At 42.2% G+C, this 18,116-nt stretch overlaps 1 protein-coding gene across 1 annotated transcript in view; it reads left to right on the top strand.

The window, feature by feature from the left end:
- The first annotated feature begins 355 nt into the window (after positions 1 to 355).
- Positions 356 to 18,116, top strand: part of SLC12A4 (solute carrier family 12 member 4) — a 49,828-nt gene continuing 32,067 nt past the window's right edge. The window contains 2 exon segments of the mRNA XM_054078632.1: positions 356 to 454; positions 456 to 603. Of these exon segments, the coding sequence (XP_053934607.1) occupies positions 356 to 454; positions 456 to 603 (247 nt within the window).

The following is an 18,116-nucleotide window of genomic DNA, read 5'->3' as shown; positions in this document are numbered from 1 at the left end:
CCACCGGCTACAGCAGGAACACAGTGATGTCAGAGCAAGCGGAAAGAACCGGGCATGGAGAGCCGGGCTCCACTGCAGCTGCCGGAATCCCTGCGGGTGTTTGCCCCGCACACGCCTCGGGGGGGGTCAGCAACCACCCAGCCCAGGGCAAGAGCCCCTCAGCACTCGGTCCCAGCTCCGGGGCTCGGTCTCGGGGCTCGGTCCCAGCTCCGGGGCTCGGTCCCGGGGCTCACTCTCGCCCCACAAACGGCGCGGAGTGCTGGGGGGCGCACGCCACCACCCCGAGCCCAAGACACGCCGCCGTGTCCCGCCCCGCAGCCCCGCTGCCCCGCCCGGTTCGGGGCGGCCCCGGGCGATGGGCGGGGCGGGGGATCGCGGTTTCCTGGGAGGAAGTGACCGCACGGGGCAGGAATGCGCCGCCGGCTCCTGCCCCGCCGCGGTGGCAGCGCCCGACGCCAGCCATGCCGCACTTCACCGTGGTGCCGGTGGAGGACAAGCCCCGCGCCGACAGCGTGGAGGGGCTCAGCTGGGTGGATTACCGCGAGCCGCCCGCCCCCCCCGCCGCCGCCGCCGCAGACTCCTACGACACCGTCAGCTCCGACGGTGAGCGGGGACGGGCGGGCGGGGACGGGCAGCCGCGGGCATAACGGGGAAAGGCGGCGGGAGCGGCTCCAGGATGCGCCGGTACCGGATAAAGACGGCGGTACCGGGTCCCGGACTGCCCTGGGCTCCCCGCGTCGATACCGGATAAAGGCAACGGAGCGGCTGCCGGGATGCTCTGTGTTCCTGGCAGCAGTACCGGATAAAGACAGTGGGAATGGTTCCCGGGATGCTCCGGGTTACCGGCGTCGATACCGGATAAAGTCGGTGGTATGGGTTCGCGGGATGCTCTGGGTTCCCGGTACCGGATAAAGGCAACGGGAATGGTTTCCGGGATGCTCTGGGTTCCCGGTACCGGATAAAGGCAACGGGAATGGTTCCTGGGATGCTCTGGGTTCCTGGTGTCGATATCGGGTAAAGGCAGCGGTACCGGCTCCCGGGATGCTCTGGGTTCCCGGCGCCGATACCGGACAAAGGCAGCGGCTCCTGAGCTGCTCCCGCCGTTCCCGCTCTCGGCAGCCCCCGAGGATGCTGGGCCGGGCAGCGCCGGTCGCTCGGGGCCCGCCCCGGGAGCTGGGGGAGGTCGTTATCTCCGGGCGATAAAGGTGCCGGGGTGCGGCAGCCGCATCGCCGGGAGCTGCTTCTGCCGCTCGTGTCACCGGGAAACACGCGCCCGGGTCCCCGAGCCCGGCCCGCCGCATCGCGTGTGCGGCTCCTGCCGGGAGGAGCCGCTTTTGTTGCAGCTACGGAGGAGGATCCGTGAGTAGGAGGGGATTTGGGGAGGTGAGAGCACATTCGTTAATCGAGACAGCTCCCAGCTGTGCTGGTCTTGGTGTTTTGCAGTGACTGTTAGGTATAAATCAATTTATGTACCGTGTTTCCATTTAAATACTAAGTTTCTAGGTACACTTGGATTTGGAGAGTAGAGCAGTTCTGCTAAAAGCTTGTTTTAGCTCTCTGTGAGACCTGTCTCTTCCTCTGCGGTGGTTATGTTTAGTCCTGTAACCTTTAGGAAGAGGATGTTCCCATGGGCTCTGCTGATGAGCCTGACTTGCCCTCTGTGAATCACTCCTGACTCCAGGCAACAAAAGAAAAACCAGTAATCACCTGGCCTGTTTTTCCTTGCCTGTGCAGTCAGACTTTTCAGAATGCAAATGTTATTGGATTCGCAGTAATCCCCAAGGAGAGCCAGCACTGCTCAGGCCTGTGCTTAAAGAGAAAAGGGTTGTTTTGCTGAGCGATACTCAACTGTGATGAGATCAAGGTCCAGTTCCTGCATGTCACCTTGTTTAGTTCTCTGTGAATCTGCCCTTCAGCCTCCAATACGAACCGTTCTTTCTTTTTTTCTTATTTGCATAGTTTTCAACGGAATTTTAGACTTTATATACCGAGTAGATTTCCTAGCCCTTATGTCTATTGTTTCAGTTTTTTCCAGTGGGGGCCTTTTGCAATGATGTAAGGTGGGTGCTTTTCTGAAGGTGTCTGTTGTTACCACAGACTGTTTGCGGCTCTAGCCCTAAAAGCTGTGTAGGGCCTTGACTTTGTTTTGTAAAAGAGGTCTGTTTTACTTTCAGGCTGCTTAACATACAGTTCATGTGCATGAAAGCAACATGTGTTCTTCACCAATCGCAGCAGGTTGAGGTGGAGACCTCGTGAAGTACTTTTTCTGCTAGCTGGCTTTGGCCATGGGTTGGTATGTGTGACCTGGGGAAGCTGCAGGCGTGGTGGGTAAGGGAAGGGCGACCCGAAGTGCCTATCGTTTGGGTATTAGACTGCCTGTGGGATGCACGCAGACGACACACTTCAAGATATTAATCTCCCTGTCAGACACTACCAGGAGCTGGAAAGCTGTGATCTGGAAATACTGCTATTCTGACTGCAGCACAGAACCAGGCTGCTGGAATGTAGCTGGGCCTCTTTATTTTAAAACTGATATCTAGTAACTTCTCTATTACTATAAGGTAGTTAGTTCTGATTCTGTTTGAACTATAACTGCCTGCTATTTTTTAATTTACTTTCACAGTAACTAAGTGTTGTTTCATATCTTCAGGGTGTATGTATAACGATATGCTGCCTTGCCTACGTGTGCTGACAAGCGCACTCTTCCCCGTGCGCCTCTTCTGTCTCCTCCTAGGTTTCTCAGGCTCATGGTTCTATAGAGGGGAATACGATCTCCCTTTGGTTATCAGTGCTTTCTTCTATATTCTGTGCAGAGTACAGTAGCCTTGCATCCTGGGGGAGTGGTGGAGATGGGAAGCTCCTCTCGAGGGCAGAATATCTCACAGCTGTTTAGGCTGGAGCCTGCAGGCAGGAGGAAAGAGGTTGACCCTTCAGAGCCTTCTGTTGCAGCTGATTACAGGGCTCATGGAGGAACTTGTTGCTGTTGGGGACACCCCTTATTCCAGATAAGGTAAACTCTATTTGCACACTCTTAGGGTGTTAGGTTGTGGCCCTATCAAAGTCCATACGATTCACGTTGATAGCACGTGGACGCACACAGAACTGTCTGAGCCATGCCAGTTGTCTGGTCTGTCTTCGCGATCCGGTACCTCCACCATAGTTGGTACGAGGAACTGATTGCAGTTTTTTTCTGGTGAACCTTCTCTAGGGAAGGTTTTATTTTATCCACCTGCTGTTCAGAACCTTAGACTATTTGGATTGCTCAGTTTGATTGGAGATCAGTTAAAGTGACTCAGTAATGATATGGCCCTTAAGCATGTGGTCCATCATAGTCATGTAGCTGGTTATAGCTGGTCTGTAACAGTGTGCAAAATAGTGGCTTTGTTGTCCAGTACTCCTTTCACAATATCTTAGGCTGTTGCTCGTGATTCTGACAGATTCTTGCTTCATTCTGACCTTTTCACTCCAACCTTTTTGTCATAGCCTTGTTTTTGAATGTTCTTTATGATTTTGCATTGTTTGTGAGGGCAAGTGATATGGTGTCATCTAAACCCTACAGATGTGAAGCAGTTCTGCAATAGAATGTCTTTAAGTCATTTCCATAAGAAGACATTAATTGGTGTGCAAGAATTTAGCCTTCCCAGATAGCTCCAGTGCTTGCTTGTGAATAAAATCATCCTTTTTTTTTTTTTTTCCTCTCCTAAGCAGGTTCAACCGACTGCCACTGCTTGTAATAGATTTTGACATCTTCCATTTAGAAAAAGAAGTACAAAGAATTATCTCCTGATCCTATGATAAACATGTGAGCCCTGCTTTATGGATCGGCAGGGATGAGAAATGTGAATTTGGCATCTCTTCTGTCTTTGAAATGATGCCAGCATGTTAGGCTGGGTACACAGGGTAAGAAGAGGGACAGTGGGGTCTGCATAGTGTTTGAAAAAAACAGTTAATCTTTGCTTTAATAGGAATCTGAGCTCCACAGTGATTGTGCACCCTGTTGAACGAAGTGCAGCAATGTCATGTGTCCTGTGGGAAGTTATTTATCTTCCTGTGACTTCTGTTTGTGGAAATGAGACACTAATCAGCTTGGTGTCACTAACTAGCTTTGGTCAGCTGCCACCCTTGGGTTTTGCCATTGAATTGCTCTGTTTATGTTCCAGTTATCCCATGGCTTCCTTTCAGCCCCAAGTCTTCTAACTAAACTCGAGACCTTTTCCTCACGCTTGCAGCCTGCATCAGTATGCACAGTGCCCTTGGGCAGCAACAGATGCTGCTGCTCGTTTGCTCTAAGCTGTTTTTGAGAAGAAGAATAAAGAAAGTTCTGATGTGATGGCAGCACACTGTTACTTTTGGCTTCTTCCTAGTTCACTTCTTTTTAACATGTGGTAACTTACTAGTGAATGTTTAATGTCTTTTTATAAGACTTGAAATAAAACTCACATAAATTATGTCTGAAGATACTTTCAATGGGGATACACAAAGCATTCAAAAATTCCTTTTCAAAGCGCTTAGTTCTTGCATGTAGGTGTTTTGGCAAAGTCCAGAGATGAGATAAAATTAGTCATAGATACTGCAGCTAAGTAGGAGTGACAGTAACAAACATGTCCAAATATATTTTAGGTTATCTTAAATTCAAGAACTTCTGCTAGCAGCAGTGTGGGTGAGTGGCGCTGTTAGAGCAGTTGTAGCAGGGCATTTTTGCATAACCTCTGTAGCACGTGCATCTTCCGTGGTTTTCATGTTGCCTTAAAACTGTACAAAGAAATATTGGAGGAGGGAGCCAGGGCAGAAGCTTTGGTTCAGTAGGAAAGAAAGTAACCTGCAAATAAAAATACAGTGATGTCAGTGGACTGTCTCTTCTGTTTATTTGTAAATGGTACACAGACTGCATCATCTTCCATTAAGTCGTATTTTGATGAGGGCGTTTTTTTGGGTTTTTTTTTTCTGTCCTGCTAAGCGTAGCATCAGTTTTCCCTCTCTGGAAAGTTTAATGTGTAAATTTGGAGATATTAAAGGTGTTGTGTCAGTGCTAAATATGTCAGTATTTCTTCCTATTCCATAAAGGGTACTTGCGGTATATGCAGCAGTGGTTATAATTTGAAATGCAGATCCTGAAACGGGTCTGAGCAGTAGAGTCAGCCTTGTGAAGCCCTGCATTTCTTTTCTGTTTGTGTAATTGGCAGTTAGCACAGCACCACCACGGTGTCAAGTTCCAGCATACATTTTTCACCAATGCACGTGTGTAGATAAGTGGACTCTCGCTTCAGATAAGGAAAGATAAGAATGCGATATGTGAAAAATGAGAGTGGTGAAGTGCTTTGTGATGTGATTAGCTGTTTATAACCCTTGCATGAGTGACGAAGATGGTATATGCTGTCTTTGTAAGCAAAGGAATTTCCCCAAAAAGCTCATTTTAGTGAAGCTGATGGTGGATACCTCAAGTTTCTTTTAGCATCATGCAATTTTGTTAGGCTTAATCTAGAAAAATGCTTCTCTAGGAAAAGAAAGAAGTTCGCGTTACTCCATAAACTGTTAACTTTTGCTAAGTGTGCATCTCCTACCTCTTGGGTGATGAAGACAGAGCTGGAGAGGCTGCGGCTGTTGGGTACTGAGAGGATCTTGGTACCAGCTGCAGGTGGCCAGGAGGCTTAGTTAAAAATAGTGAAACGATGGCCCCTTTTGTGGGTTCTCTGGTATTTCAGTTACTTGGAAAAGCTCAGGGAAGGATCTTTCTGATATGCGATGCTGTAACTGTATGTTGCAAAAAACTAAGAGAAGATAAAAATAACTGAGCAACCCCTAGCTGGTGTCTTGTAGCTGCTGAGTTTTTGCGTTTGAGAACATCTGTGTTAGAAGGCTAAGCTATTGCATGTGATGAGACATGGATCTTCTTGAATTTGGCCTGAAAATGCTTGCTATTTCTGACTTGCTAAGTGCTCATTCTGAACTTGAGTTGAGATTAAATTTGGGGTTTTTTTTGGGGTTTTTTTTTTTTACATACCAAAGCTATATTTTTTAATTCAATATCTGCACTTTTCTACAGAAATTTGAATAAGTTTTCAGGCTTGTGTTGTGTTTGTAGTACATAGCTCTCATGTGAAAAAAAAAATGGTCTCTGTACGTTTTATTCAGAAATTTAAAGAAAACCCTTGAACCAACAGACTGAAGATACAAACCTTGGGTGTCCCACGTTCTGTTACGTGCACTTAAAAAGAAAGCAATGATCACTAAGTTTGATCTTCCCAAAGATAGTTGAGGCTCTTTAACTTCAGCAGACTGCATTTATTACATTTGGCTACATTTCCTAAGTCAATGAGGCTGCAAAGTACCTCAGTGTCCATTACACACAGAACTTCAGAGCAAAAGCCAAATTTAAACTTCACATTAAGGAGCAGGCAAAAATATATTCTTAAATTTTGCTGCAGTGGGGTAACAGAATGGGGGAAGAGTGTCACAGGGAGAGAAAAGCAGTGTTGGGTGAGTTTCCCCCTTACAAGACCAAGCTGAGGATTTGCTCCTCTTCTTGACTATGATGTAACAAATAATTTAATGTGCAGATTGATTGTATTAGAGAAAAATTGTTTTCAAAATCACCAGTATGTGGGAGCAAGACTTATTTGATTGAAGGGTTTGTATCTTCAGCCTGTTGGTTCCAGGGTTGTCTTTAAATGTGACCTGAACTATGGAGATAAAAAAAATGCATCATTTTAAGACATGGTCTGAAGCCTGTTTGAATTGCATGTTAGGAACATTTTCATAGTCTTTAGTAACCTTTGAATCATAAACTTTGAATCTCTTGATTGCACTAAGCCGACTTGTATTCTCACAGACAAAAAAGTTTTAGTATGATTTGATTTGGTAAAATCAGTTTCTTAATTATTGGTTTTCAATAGGCATTTGCTTCAATGATGGCAAATGATCCCTTAGCAATGAGAAGTACTGTTCTTGTTCTTTCAGTTGAGCTGCTCTGGATGATTTATTTCAATATACTTGGGTTTTGTCATGCATGGAGAACTGTGCATCTTTCCACAGTGACTGCTGTAATGAATGCTAAGCAAACAATACCTTCTTTTTGAGCTAGCAAAATAACTAAATACCATACACCCAGAATATTAGTCTGTTAGTAAAATCAAGTACTTTATGTAGATTTAGTATGTACTGTCTTTAAATACAGCTCTTACTTGTTTATTTTATGCCTTGACAGAGATGGGTGCTAGATGGTAACTCTGCAGAGATAGCACACCTTCTGAGTTCTCTTTTCTTATATACAGTTGGAGTAAAAAGGAGCAATTACAACTAGGTAATTTTGTCATCTCACTAGAGTTTCTTTGGTTGTCTGCGTGTAAAGGTACAGAGTCCTAAAATTGTTCTACCCAAGCTCAGAGGATAAGGAGCTTTACTAGGTGCAGGGTCTATTTTTTTACAGGGCAGGCATTTTACTATGTTAATTGTATTTAAATATGGCTCAACTCTTCCAGGTTCAGTCAGTTCGAGACTGTTATCTCACCAGGGTTGTTTATTGCTTACAAGTTCCCGATTAGTTCATCCTGTTTCTCTTTCATGTCTTCAGCTCAGGGTCGTTTCACATACTCCCTCAGTTCTTTCCCAGCTGCAGTTTTTGACCTTCTGTCTTTCTCTTCTACAATAGGGCTTTAGATTTTGTGGTAGGTATTAGGTTTGGCCTGGAAGTCTGTTTACTTTCAAGAAGTCTTAATTCATGTCTGAGCAGCAGAGGTATAGGTTAGAACAGTTCTGGGAATACATGTTTTACAATTTTTTATTGCTGTTAAAAGTACTTGGTGGAATTCTTTCTTAATCATCTTTTGATCTTCATTCTGCTCTGTAGGACAGAGAGGTGGAGTTTGACATGCAGAATAACATGCTAATTGCCCAAAAAGAGCTTTGACTCAATCAGTTTATGGATGAACGGGGAAGGTTCGTTGGCATTTTTTTGCCAAGTTAGCTATGCTTTGCTGACTGGAGGCAGCCTAAGACTTGTTGGAAATGTAAATGACTTGGCATTTTGCTGAGCAGAAGTTGAGAGGGCTGTGCCAGGCTGGGCTGGGCAGCTGAGGCGAGGGAAGAGATTGCTGATACTGGTGAGGGGATGGTCATCATCCCACCTTTGTGTTGGTGGTCACAGTGCTCTAGTTGGAAACCAGGAATCTCGTTTGCTTGGGGCATGGCTTAGCAGCGTTTTCAAAGGTATTCAGCATCTGGGTTTTGTCCTACAGGTCTATCCCCTTGAATCCAGAATGCTGAACTTGCCCCCTTCTCCATGCTCCACCCGCGTGACCTACGTTGTCCTAGAAGCCAAACTCATTCATTGATTGACTCATGGTCTGTAATATAATTAGCATGCAATTCATCGATTACTTTGAACGTCAGAACCAAAGCTGTAAACTGATGTTGGAAGCTGCCTGCTGGGAACTGTAGCAGAGATTGTATAACAAGATCCTGGAAGAGTGGAGATGACGCAGAACTAGGTGTTCAGGGCAGAGGCACGCTGCATTGTGTATAGGTTCGAGCTAATTATGCTAGAACAAAACTGTATGTGTGGGGTTTTTTTTTTTTCTGCAGTCTAATTGCCAATGCTGATTTTCAGATCCAACATAGCCAGCAATTTCTTGTGTTTATCTGAGGGATTTAGAATATCATTCACTCATTACAGATAGCTCCTTACTGTGAAGCAAGTTGGACCCTCCAAACTTTTGCCTTTCACTTCCATGTCAAACGAAAAAAAAATTTTTATGGTGTGCTATTAGAAGCTGCCCGTTTACTGGGTTATGGTAACTTTTAAGGAGGGCAAACTTCTTGAGACTTACTCTTGCATACTTTAAATTGCTGATTGCTGCAGTAAAACACAGTACTGAAGTATAATTGTTTTTCACAAACTTATCTATAGCGATGCAGCTTTGTTATGGCCCTGGCTATGCTTGCAAGCTGGGTAGCCCGAGCTGAGTTACTGTGTGCAAAGTCTGCCTCTGAGTTTCCGTGTAGGAGGTCACATCCAACTCGGGACTCGGAGCAATTCAGGAAGCTACTGCTGTCTGATGGAGGACAGCACATTACTGTTTCTGCTCCGCCTTCTGCCTTTGCACTCGGGAGCTTTGCCCTCTTGACCTACTTATAAATAACAACAACGTATTAATAAAACAAAATAAAAAATTGACGTCAGTTTTCCTACTATTTGCTGTAATGTATATTTGTATACAGAGTTGATGTAAAGAACACAGGTAGAGGCTCTTTAATAGTCTTGCAGGTCTGCAAGAACTACCACTTCCAAATATTTTCAGTGTTCTTCTGCTAAGGTTTTCCCTGTCCAGCCTGTGATTTTTACACTATGAAGTGTTCAGACCCGCAACAGCATTGCTTCTTTTCCTTTGATTCATGTTTGTGTTCTGCACTCTGTACTGGGAGTTTATCTCCAGGGCACAGATGTTTCTGGAGCATCAAAAGCCAACCCCTACCAACCTTATCCAAATTCAGTTCCCACATGGATATAAGTTATATCTTGGCTGTTTTGCCTAAGCAGATGCAAGCTGTTCACTTTTGATGTGGCTGTATGTTCCAGAGAATGTGGTAGCAGTGTTGGGGATTAATTTCGGGGACCTTGCAGCCACACGTGAAGGGAGGTATGGTTGGGTGGTTTGGTGGATCCCAATACTACGTAACCAGATAGTGAGATGATTATCTGCCTTGCGTTAAGATGTTTTTCAGCACACATGCAGGGAGCTTTAAAGCTTTATCTGAAGACAATGCACAGAGAATAATTTAATTGCAATATTTTGCTTTTACACTTTTTTAAGACGCTGTATTTTGGACTTTGTGGTAGAGCATATGTTTAGCTCTCTCTGTCCCTAATTTTCTTCTGACTTGGATTCTGTTGCATGTGCTTGATTTAATTCCTGACAGGTGGAGCAGGAGACAAGCAACCTAATGTTGCCTGTTGCTCCTTGAAGAGTTTCTATAAGCTCATGTGCTGTACTCATCCTGCTCTGATGTTCTTGCAAACTGATGAAATATTGTTGAATTTTGATAAAAGCTGCTGGTTCTGATTTCTCCAGATACCTGACTGTGTCTTGGTCTGTGCTGTTGTGTTGCGCAGCGAGAAACATTTTCTGCTATATTGGAAGACCTGCGAGCTGTTTATAAACTTGTGTTTGAATATGTGGATTTTACAAGCACAGTGGTTTGTTGCTTATGTGCAATGTCAGAGTGTTCTCCACCCTCTAAAAATGTTGATTGGGCTGGAGTGACTTCCTCTGCTTGGAGAAGTCTCATGCTGACTTGTACTTATTGTTAACTGTTATGATCGGAGTTACCGTGAGTTTTGGCTGGTTGTAGCACTTCACACTGGAAGGTCAGCTCTGCATCATTGGAGCATATACAAGCCTAGCTCTTTTTTTTTTCTTTCTTTCCTTTTCTCTTTTTCCTTGTTTAAATAAAACCTCTCTCACACTCTGTTTTCACATGGAACAAAGTACTTCTCAAATGTAAGAAAAATCTGATATTCAGCACTTTCTATATGAGTTAACTGAAAGTTTAGTAAAACATAACTTCACAGTAAGCTGTAACTGATTACAGATGTCTTTCTGCTGTCTTCCAGGAATTGGTAGTAGATGTCTGTTGTATAATACTTAATGCATAGAATCTACATACATTGACATTTTCCAAGTAAATAAGCCTCCTTTTCTGTTATTTTCTGTAGGTCTGGAGATACTCGGCACCCTGGCTCATTTCTCCTCTCTTTCTGCTTGTTCTCTGTAGGAAGTTTTTTAAGTTAGTGGAATATTGACTTAACGGTCACTGTTCCCATCTGCTTGTTCTCACTCTGTGGTTTGTGCCTGTACATGTGTTTATTTGGCACGTGTTGAGCTGGAGGAGGAAGCAGATATATCTGAAATTATGGTGTGTGTTGTGGGGAGGTTTTTTGAGTTTATTTTTTTTGCTGTTCTCTCACTTTTCTTGCTGTGCAGCCATGGTCAGCTGGACAGGCGTAGGGCTGAAAAGTTTTCCATGTGTGGTATCGGAGAGAAAGGCGAACTGAATATCACATGGAATCTGCCTGCAGGTGTTGTAGATGTATGCTACTGCCTCTCAGAGAAAGTGAGAACATTTTACAGTAAGGTAAGAGGCTTTTCCTGAGGCAGGAAAGATGCTAGGAGTCTCCCTGTATTTTCATACAGGGTGTGCTGTATCTGAGATGCCTTCATGCATGTGAAGGAACGGAGTTTCAGGGAGGACAGTCGTGAGAAATGATTTGGAGTCGTTCCACATGAAAGAGCCTCTGAAGTGGATTACAGTGAAGTACAAAGGTTGTTTTTTCTAGTGTTTTTTTCAGCTGGCAATGACAAGTTATATTATGAAAGCTCCTATGTGATGTGAGTTCCTAAATCCAATTTCTCAGAAGTGACTTGGCATCTTTAATTACATAGGCATTCTTGGTGCTTGCACCTACTGTATGATGTAGATAAGCCTCAGTGTTGTGTGTGCTGGTATCCAGAGGATCTCCTTATGAATGAGCAGAAGGGAGGGAATTCTGGTAATTATGAACTGCTAATTAAGTTAGTATTTACTTATCTATGTTATGTAAACCTCCATCTCATCACACTGATGCTTTTTCTGTATGATCTTGCATATGATTTGTCCATTAATGGGTAATCATATTAAAAAGTATTGAAGATGGAAAGAAATACATCACTGTTTTCACTTGAAAGCTGAAATGCCTAGAGGGCTAACGTCATAGAGCTATACTTTTCCTGGCATTAGCAGGTTCAAAACGCTGTCCGAGTCCACACTCAGCAGGCAGCAGATTTGTGGGACACACTTTCCTGAGTAAGTGTGAGAACGGCTGGCAGTGCATCTCTTAAATGTGGCTGGGTTTGAATTTCACAAAATAGCATTTTTAGTGAGATCCTGACATTCATGTATTTTCTCAGTGTTGAAGAGATTATAATGCCAGGATTATATCAGTGTTGGCTTAGCTTTCTCTAAGAAACCCTTTTGCTTTCTGAAAGAGGTCAATCCCATTCAACATTGCAGTCAGTCTGTCAAAGGAGGCAAAAAAAAAAAGTTCTTTTGGGACTACGGTATTATTAAACTTGTCTGATCCTCAGGACTTCGCAGAGAAGGCATTTACTAAGGCATGTTCTAAGAGCAGAAGGAATAATGGTTAACCAAATTACTGAAAATGGCAAAGAGCTATTGCTAAAGGGTAAGTACATCATATTGATATTAATACCTGCAAAGGGTTTTAGTGTTTTGAAGCTATCAGTGTATCTTAATGAATGAAATCATTATGCTTCCTGAAACATGGGATATTAAATTGCTAAATCCTTTGAGCTGTGTAGTATCAGTCAACTTGCATGGTAAAGCTGTTCTCTAATCTGGTTTTGCAACATGCAGTAGGAGTCCGATAGTAACTTCACGTGTGTCTATTGAGGGATAAATTAAAAATCTGTACTTATCTGTATGCTTAGTTCTGTACTCTGGTGAAGCCTGACTGTTGCATGAGCCATTGTCTGGGAAAGCTTTGGCTGTTTCTTTCATGCAGAGCACAAACAGTTGCAGTCTTTAGAAATCTTAGCTGTTTCAGAGAAACTAATATATTACCAACAATACAGCTTTTTAATTGACTTTTTGGCAAAACTGTGCTTTGTTTATGTCACAAAGCTGATGATAAGTAAGTACATGGTATCTGCAGTGTAGAGTGTAATGGATTTGAAGAATCACACCTTTATTTTTTGGATAAAATTCAGTAAACTGAAAATTTGTAGACAGTATGAGTTTAACAGTGAAGTGAATAATGGTATATATTAGTCTTAAAATGGTGAACGAACACATTATATTTTTTTAAAAGCCATAAATGTCAATAGTTTGGCCTTTAAGCTGCAGTTTCTGGTGGAAGCGTCTGTCTGGGTCTGGCATGTGAGAGTTTAGTGTGGTCATTGTAACTGATAGTTTGAGCCTGTGTTTAAAGAACAGTCTCTTCGCTGCCTAGGAGCTATCCAGGTAAAGATCTGTCCTTTCATTCTGCTGTTCTTTCCTTTCATACAGCCTTATTGTTGTGTGGATTATTGTCTAGTGCAACTTCAGCCTTTATTTTCGTGAAATACTGTGTCAGCCTGGAATTTACAACTCATGCTTTTGCCATCCTCGGTGAAGAGGACATGGTAGCCAAAGGTCTTAAATGAAATGACATGAACAGATTTGAGTTAGTTATTGCGTTACCAGTGCTTAGTTTGTAGGGTGGGTGAATTATTTAACTGGATGCAATGCTATTTATTTCCCGTTTCTCCCATTTCTGATGCAAATCTACTACTCCTAATAAAAAACACTACCTAAAACGCCCTACCTCCAACCCCAAGAATTTAGTAAAGTTTTCAAAATATTTTGAGAACTGTTTTTTTCTGGGCTTGGAATGTCACTATCAATGTTTGCTACTGCAAAAATCACAACGGTTTCATTTTCAGTTTTGAAAAACCCGCTAGTTATATCATGACTTTGTTTTTGCATGAAAAAAACGTGCTTTGGATAGTATTGACTAATTTGTAGCTAACGTGAAAATAAATATTCCTCATTATAAGGTTTGTGAAGTCAGCTGCCAGTTCGACTGCCATAAATGAGTTGCTAATTGGAATATTAATTTTAGAAATGCTTCATATTTCTGGCTAGCTGTGTGTTGTCCATGGAAAAACAAACATTTTTGATAGGCTATCTTTTTTATTATTAGTAATTTTAAATTGTATCTCTACTTTGGGCTGTTACTGGCATTGGATTAGGATAACAAGTGAAGGTGAGTGACTTAAAGAGAAATCAGATACTGCTGCTTTTCTAATGATATTTATAGATAATAACCTCTACAAAACTATAATTGTAAATTGAATAATTTGTTATAGACTCCCAAATGAACCAAGAAAGAGGTTTCATAACAGTTCTGAGAGTAAGTTTTTTGTTTGGCCCAGCTGCACGAGGAGCCACACAGCTACAGTATACAGGCAGATTAAGAATGTATTTGGCATCAAATTGTCATCTACATGTTTCTTAGATTATCTTAGTATGACAGTCTCTTGATATACATCAATAGTCTTGAGTACTTTGCTGCTGAAATGTGGAGATATCGGGGTTCTTGGACTACCGGTGAAGGCCAGGAAAATTATTTAGGGGTTTCTGTTCTTCAGCAATACCCTATTCAAAACTTTCCTGCTGGTGGGCGATGAGAGACTGCACATAGCAAAGCCTTTTAGGGGGAACTAAGTTTTGTCTGATAGTACAAGTGCTTGGGAAACTAGTATTGCTGTTAGCATCTGGAAAGTGCTTTCTCAAGAACTGTATTTAAACAGATTCTTTTGTAGAAACAAACAAATCCAAACCCCAAAGGGTAATAGAAATGGACATGGCCAGCTTTTTATATGAAAACATTATCTTAAGGCTGTAAACAAATGCCTTCAAATATAATGTTGTGACTAATAAAATTACCTGATCCTGCATTGAAGAAATATTCTACCTGAAAACAATTTCTGTTTGCAGCAATGCCATTGTTCCTTTAGCTTTCTCTTTTTTTTTTTTTTTTTCCTTGTAGAAAGCCTATTTTTTGGTGTATTCGTTTGTCTCTCTTGTGAAAAGAGGAAGTGTAGCAAACCTGCTTTGGTTTTGTGGTCAAGAAATCAAACTGATTTCTGCCCGAATTACCAGTTATGTAGAAGTTTGCACAAGATCTTGACGTGTGAAAATCTGGAAAAGCATAAATAAATCAGAACAGAACTAACTGGCTTTCTGGAATGAGATAAATTTTTGCATACCTTAAACCATTTGTAAATTAAGTTTTTATTTAAGTTAGATTCTCTTTAGGGGTAATTTGCAGCAGGCCAAGGTGCATATACGGGAGAGGCACTCGGAGATCAGCTAATAGAGCCATCTCTTCCAGAGCAAAAAGCAAGCCTACATGATTAGTTGACTGTAACTCCCTGCTGTTTATGTATCTGAAGTTAGGTTAAAGGAATCCCACACCAACTGCCTGGATATCAGCTCTAATTTCTAATCATAGATCTCAGTGTTATTTGTAGATGAAATATGAAAAATGTGATTTTTTTTTTTAATTAAAAAAAATACTAGTATTAATTTTCCGTGTGCATTGAAATGGCACTGTTTTGTCCCTAGCTATGGTGGGCTTTGTGGCTGGTGATAAGTAGTGTCTGAACGACTGAATAAAAGTGCTGTTAGCTGCTATACAATCTATCTCATTACAATGTTTTTTACTGTGGTGTACACAAAGGAGCCTGTACATGCATAGTATAATTATAAGTGAGATATTAACTCTTGTGCTGTTCCAGAAATTAAGTTGAGGGGAGGGAGGAGTGTTGGGCTTTCCTTTGAGCTGGTTTTCTAGTGAACAACTGCTGTTTGTCAGTTAGGAAAAGGTAGATGAACCAAGAGGTTTGTTTCTTTGTAAAGCCCAGCATTTCAGTTCTAACTCTGATTTTTACTCTGATTCACACTAAATTTCTTTGAAGAAATTTAGCCCCTCAGTTAAGATTTAGCTCTTGCCATAATCCTCCCTGCCTGAAACGGCAACTCTGCGTGCCATCATCACAGCTTGTAGCCATACCTAGGGCTTTGTTCAGCTTCCTAGCACATCTGAGAGTCCAGGCGTTCCTCTGGAGATGCTCTGAGTGAAGGTGTGATGGGAGCATGGTGTATGTGTCTCTACTATCATAATTGAATTAGCTCAGATATGTGCCCATAAAAGTAAAGCAGCAAAAGTTTGTGATCCGTGTACAGCTCTCTTAGGAGTACTTTTTTTTTTTTTATGTTTAAGCCATACTGCAGTATAATTGGCATTGCTGTATTTTTGCTGCTCCTGTTACCTGTGCTGGCTAGACTAAAGCTGGTCAGACCATGTCCACCTGTGCCTTCAGCATGCCTTAACTTGTCAGGTAGATGGAGCTTCTGTAAGAATTATGTGAGCGTTTCTCTGAGTTAGTCATATCCAAATGGAAAAATCTGCAGTTGCTTTAAGATATATTAATTTCCACTTATTTAACTGAATACAGTGAAGTCGGGGAGTGGTAGTTTTCTCTAAGGGAGTTCAGACACTGACAACAAAGAAGGAATAAAGCTTGGACAGGTCGAGTCATGCAGCTGCTTCTACCACCTTCTCATATGGATGATTGTACTTTTAGTAGTCAGGCTGAGTAGACTTCTCACTGTGAAGCTTCCTGGTCTTTACGAAAAGCATCACTGCGCCTATTTGTTCAGCTTTTATATATCCCCACTAATCTGTCTGTCTTACATTTGCTTTCATATGTGTGTTTTGTCTGTAGCTCTCACTGTTCTTCACCCCTCGTTTACTAAGGAAAATATTCTGTCTCCCGAGATTGTGTTTGCATGTATGTGGGGACATGCACCCTTAAGATTTTTAGGTTTTCTTTCTTGGACCATCTTTGATGTTTTTGGGAACTGATGTGTACAGTGATGAACCTTGTTCTACAGAACTATATCTGTACCTGGGTAAGGGAGCTCTAAGAAGTTCAGGGAACTGTGGTGGAGATATTTAGATAAACAGTATAACTGGAGTAGTGGCTGCCAATAGAATTATTTGTTTTGGAAGAGGACTGGTAGGATTCAGAAATAAGATGCGTTAATTCTTGAAAGATAATGGAGACTAAGAAGCAATGAAATGAGTGAAAAGGAAATATTTACCTACTAGGAATGTAGCTTGCCTGCCTCAGAAATAAAAATTAGTTAGGGAGTAAGGTAAATAAAATATTATCTGTTGCAGAGTATATTGCTCCCTCTCTAAAAAAATGTTCCTTGCAAAGCAGTCTTGAATGATGAAAACTAACACCACATAGCTCCTGTCTGAGACCAAAGACTTGATAACTAAGAATGAGGAAAACTGTACGCATGTCACAAGATGGTGCTTGTCCAGGAGACTTCATGCTTCAGAATGTAACCCGTCCTCGCATGAAGCTGGGGGAAGAATTCCCCGGAGTAGCTTTCCGAGGTCACCTCCGCTCTCTTCCAAAACTGATGGAGATAACAAGCTCTTCCCATGCAAGTAAGTGTCTTTGATGTTGCTGGTGCTGCTTGTTGGCAGATGGAATGTGCTAGACAAATCTTTTATTGCAGTGTATGTATAGTGTGCTGCAGTAAATTCTGTTTTATTAAAGTACATATGTGATTCTTGTTGAAGAAATGGTCATTTGCCATAGGTTTTACTCATTAAATCGGAAATAGAAGATGAAAAGAGAGAAGATGATATGAGTGCTTTGATGTTGTGATGTAGGATATGTCCAAAAAGTAGAGTTTGCACCAAGTGTGCAACTGTGGTGAAGGTGATTTTGGCTATCATTTAATTAGCTGTATTTAACTTAGCGAAGTATTACTCTTGAATCGTCACACATCTCTGCAGCACCCGGTTCTACATACTGATGAAGTTAAGATGGGATATCTGTAAAGAGCTTATAAATTTACTCTCCTTTGCTTCCTGTTGAAAGTGTACAGTGTTTGAGAGTGGGTTTAATGTGGCACTTCACCGGATCAGTAGAATCATCATGTAGTTTGAAAGTTCACTTTTATTTTAGGATTGTCCACAGTAATTAATAATCTGTGTGTACTTCCAGGATGATGGAACTAGTGTGGTGTATGTGGTGAAAAGCCAGGTGTATTTCTCAACCGTCTGAAGTTTTCCATCGAGAGAAAAATGTGCCCCAGCAATTGCAAACCCAATATTCTATAATTTTCAATCATTGGTTCTACCGAATTTTCAATTGTAGTTTGCTTTGTCTGGGCTTCCTGTATGCAGGAAGATGTATAAAGCAAGCGCACCAAGGAGTCAAATTCAGAGGGGAAGTCCAATGGGAGGGAATTGAGCGATGCTTGAAAATGCACATGGAATGAGGGAGGAGCTGGAAGCTTGTTTTGAGGGAGAGGGCTTCTGAAGAGACCAGTTGTGGAAAATTTACCGTGAGGAAAATGAAGATACATCTAAAAATAATGCCAGTTAACTTGAAGATTCATCTTGAGTCACTGGTCTTTGTCAGGCTGAAAGAGGTGGTATGAAATGATCTTTCCTAACTAGGAATGGTTTATACAGATCACTGTAGTGAGAG

Source organism: Cuculus canorus, chromosome 13, assembly GCF_017976375.1.
Source record: "Cuculus canorus isolate bCucCan1 chromosome 13, bCucCan1.pri, whole genome shotgun sequence".
Classification (NCBI taxonomy): domain Eukaryota; kingdom Metazoa; phylum Chordata; class Aves; order Cuculiformes; family Cuculidae; genus Cuculus; species Cuculus canorus.
The sequence above is the reverse complement of the archived record's forward strand: the minus strand, read 5'-3'. Positions and strand labels throughout refer to the sequence as shown.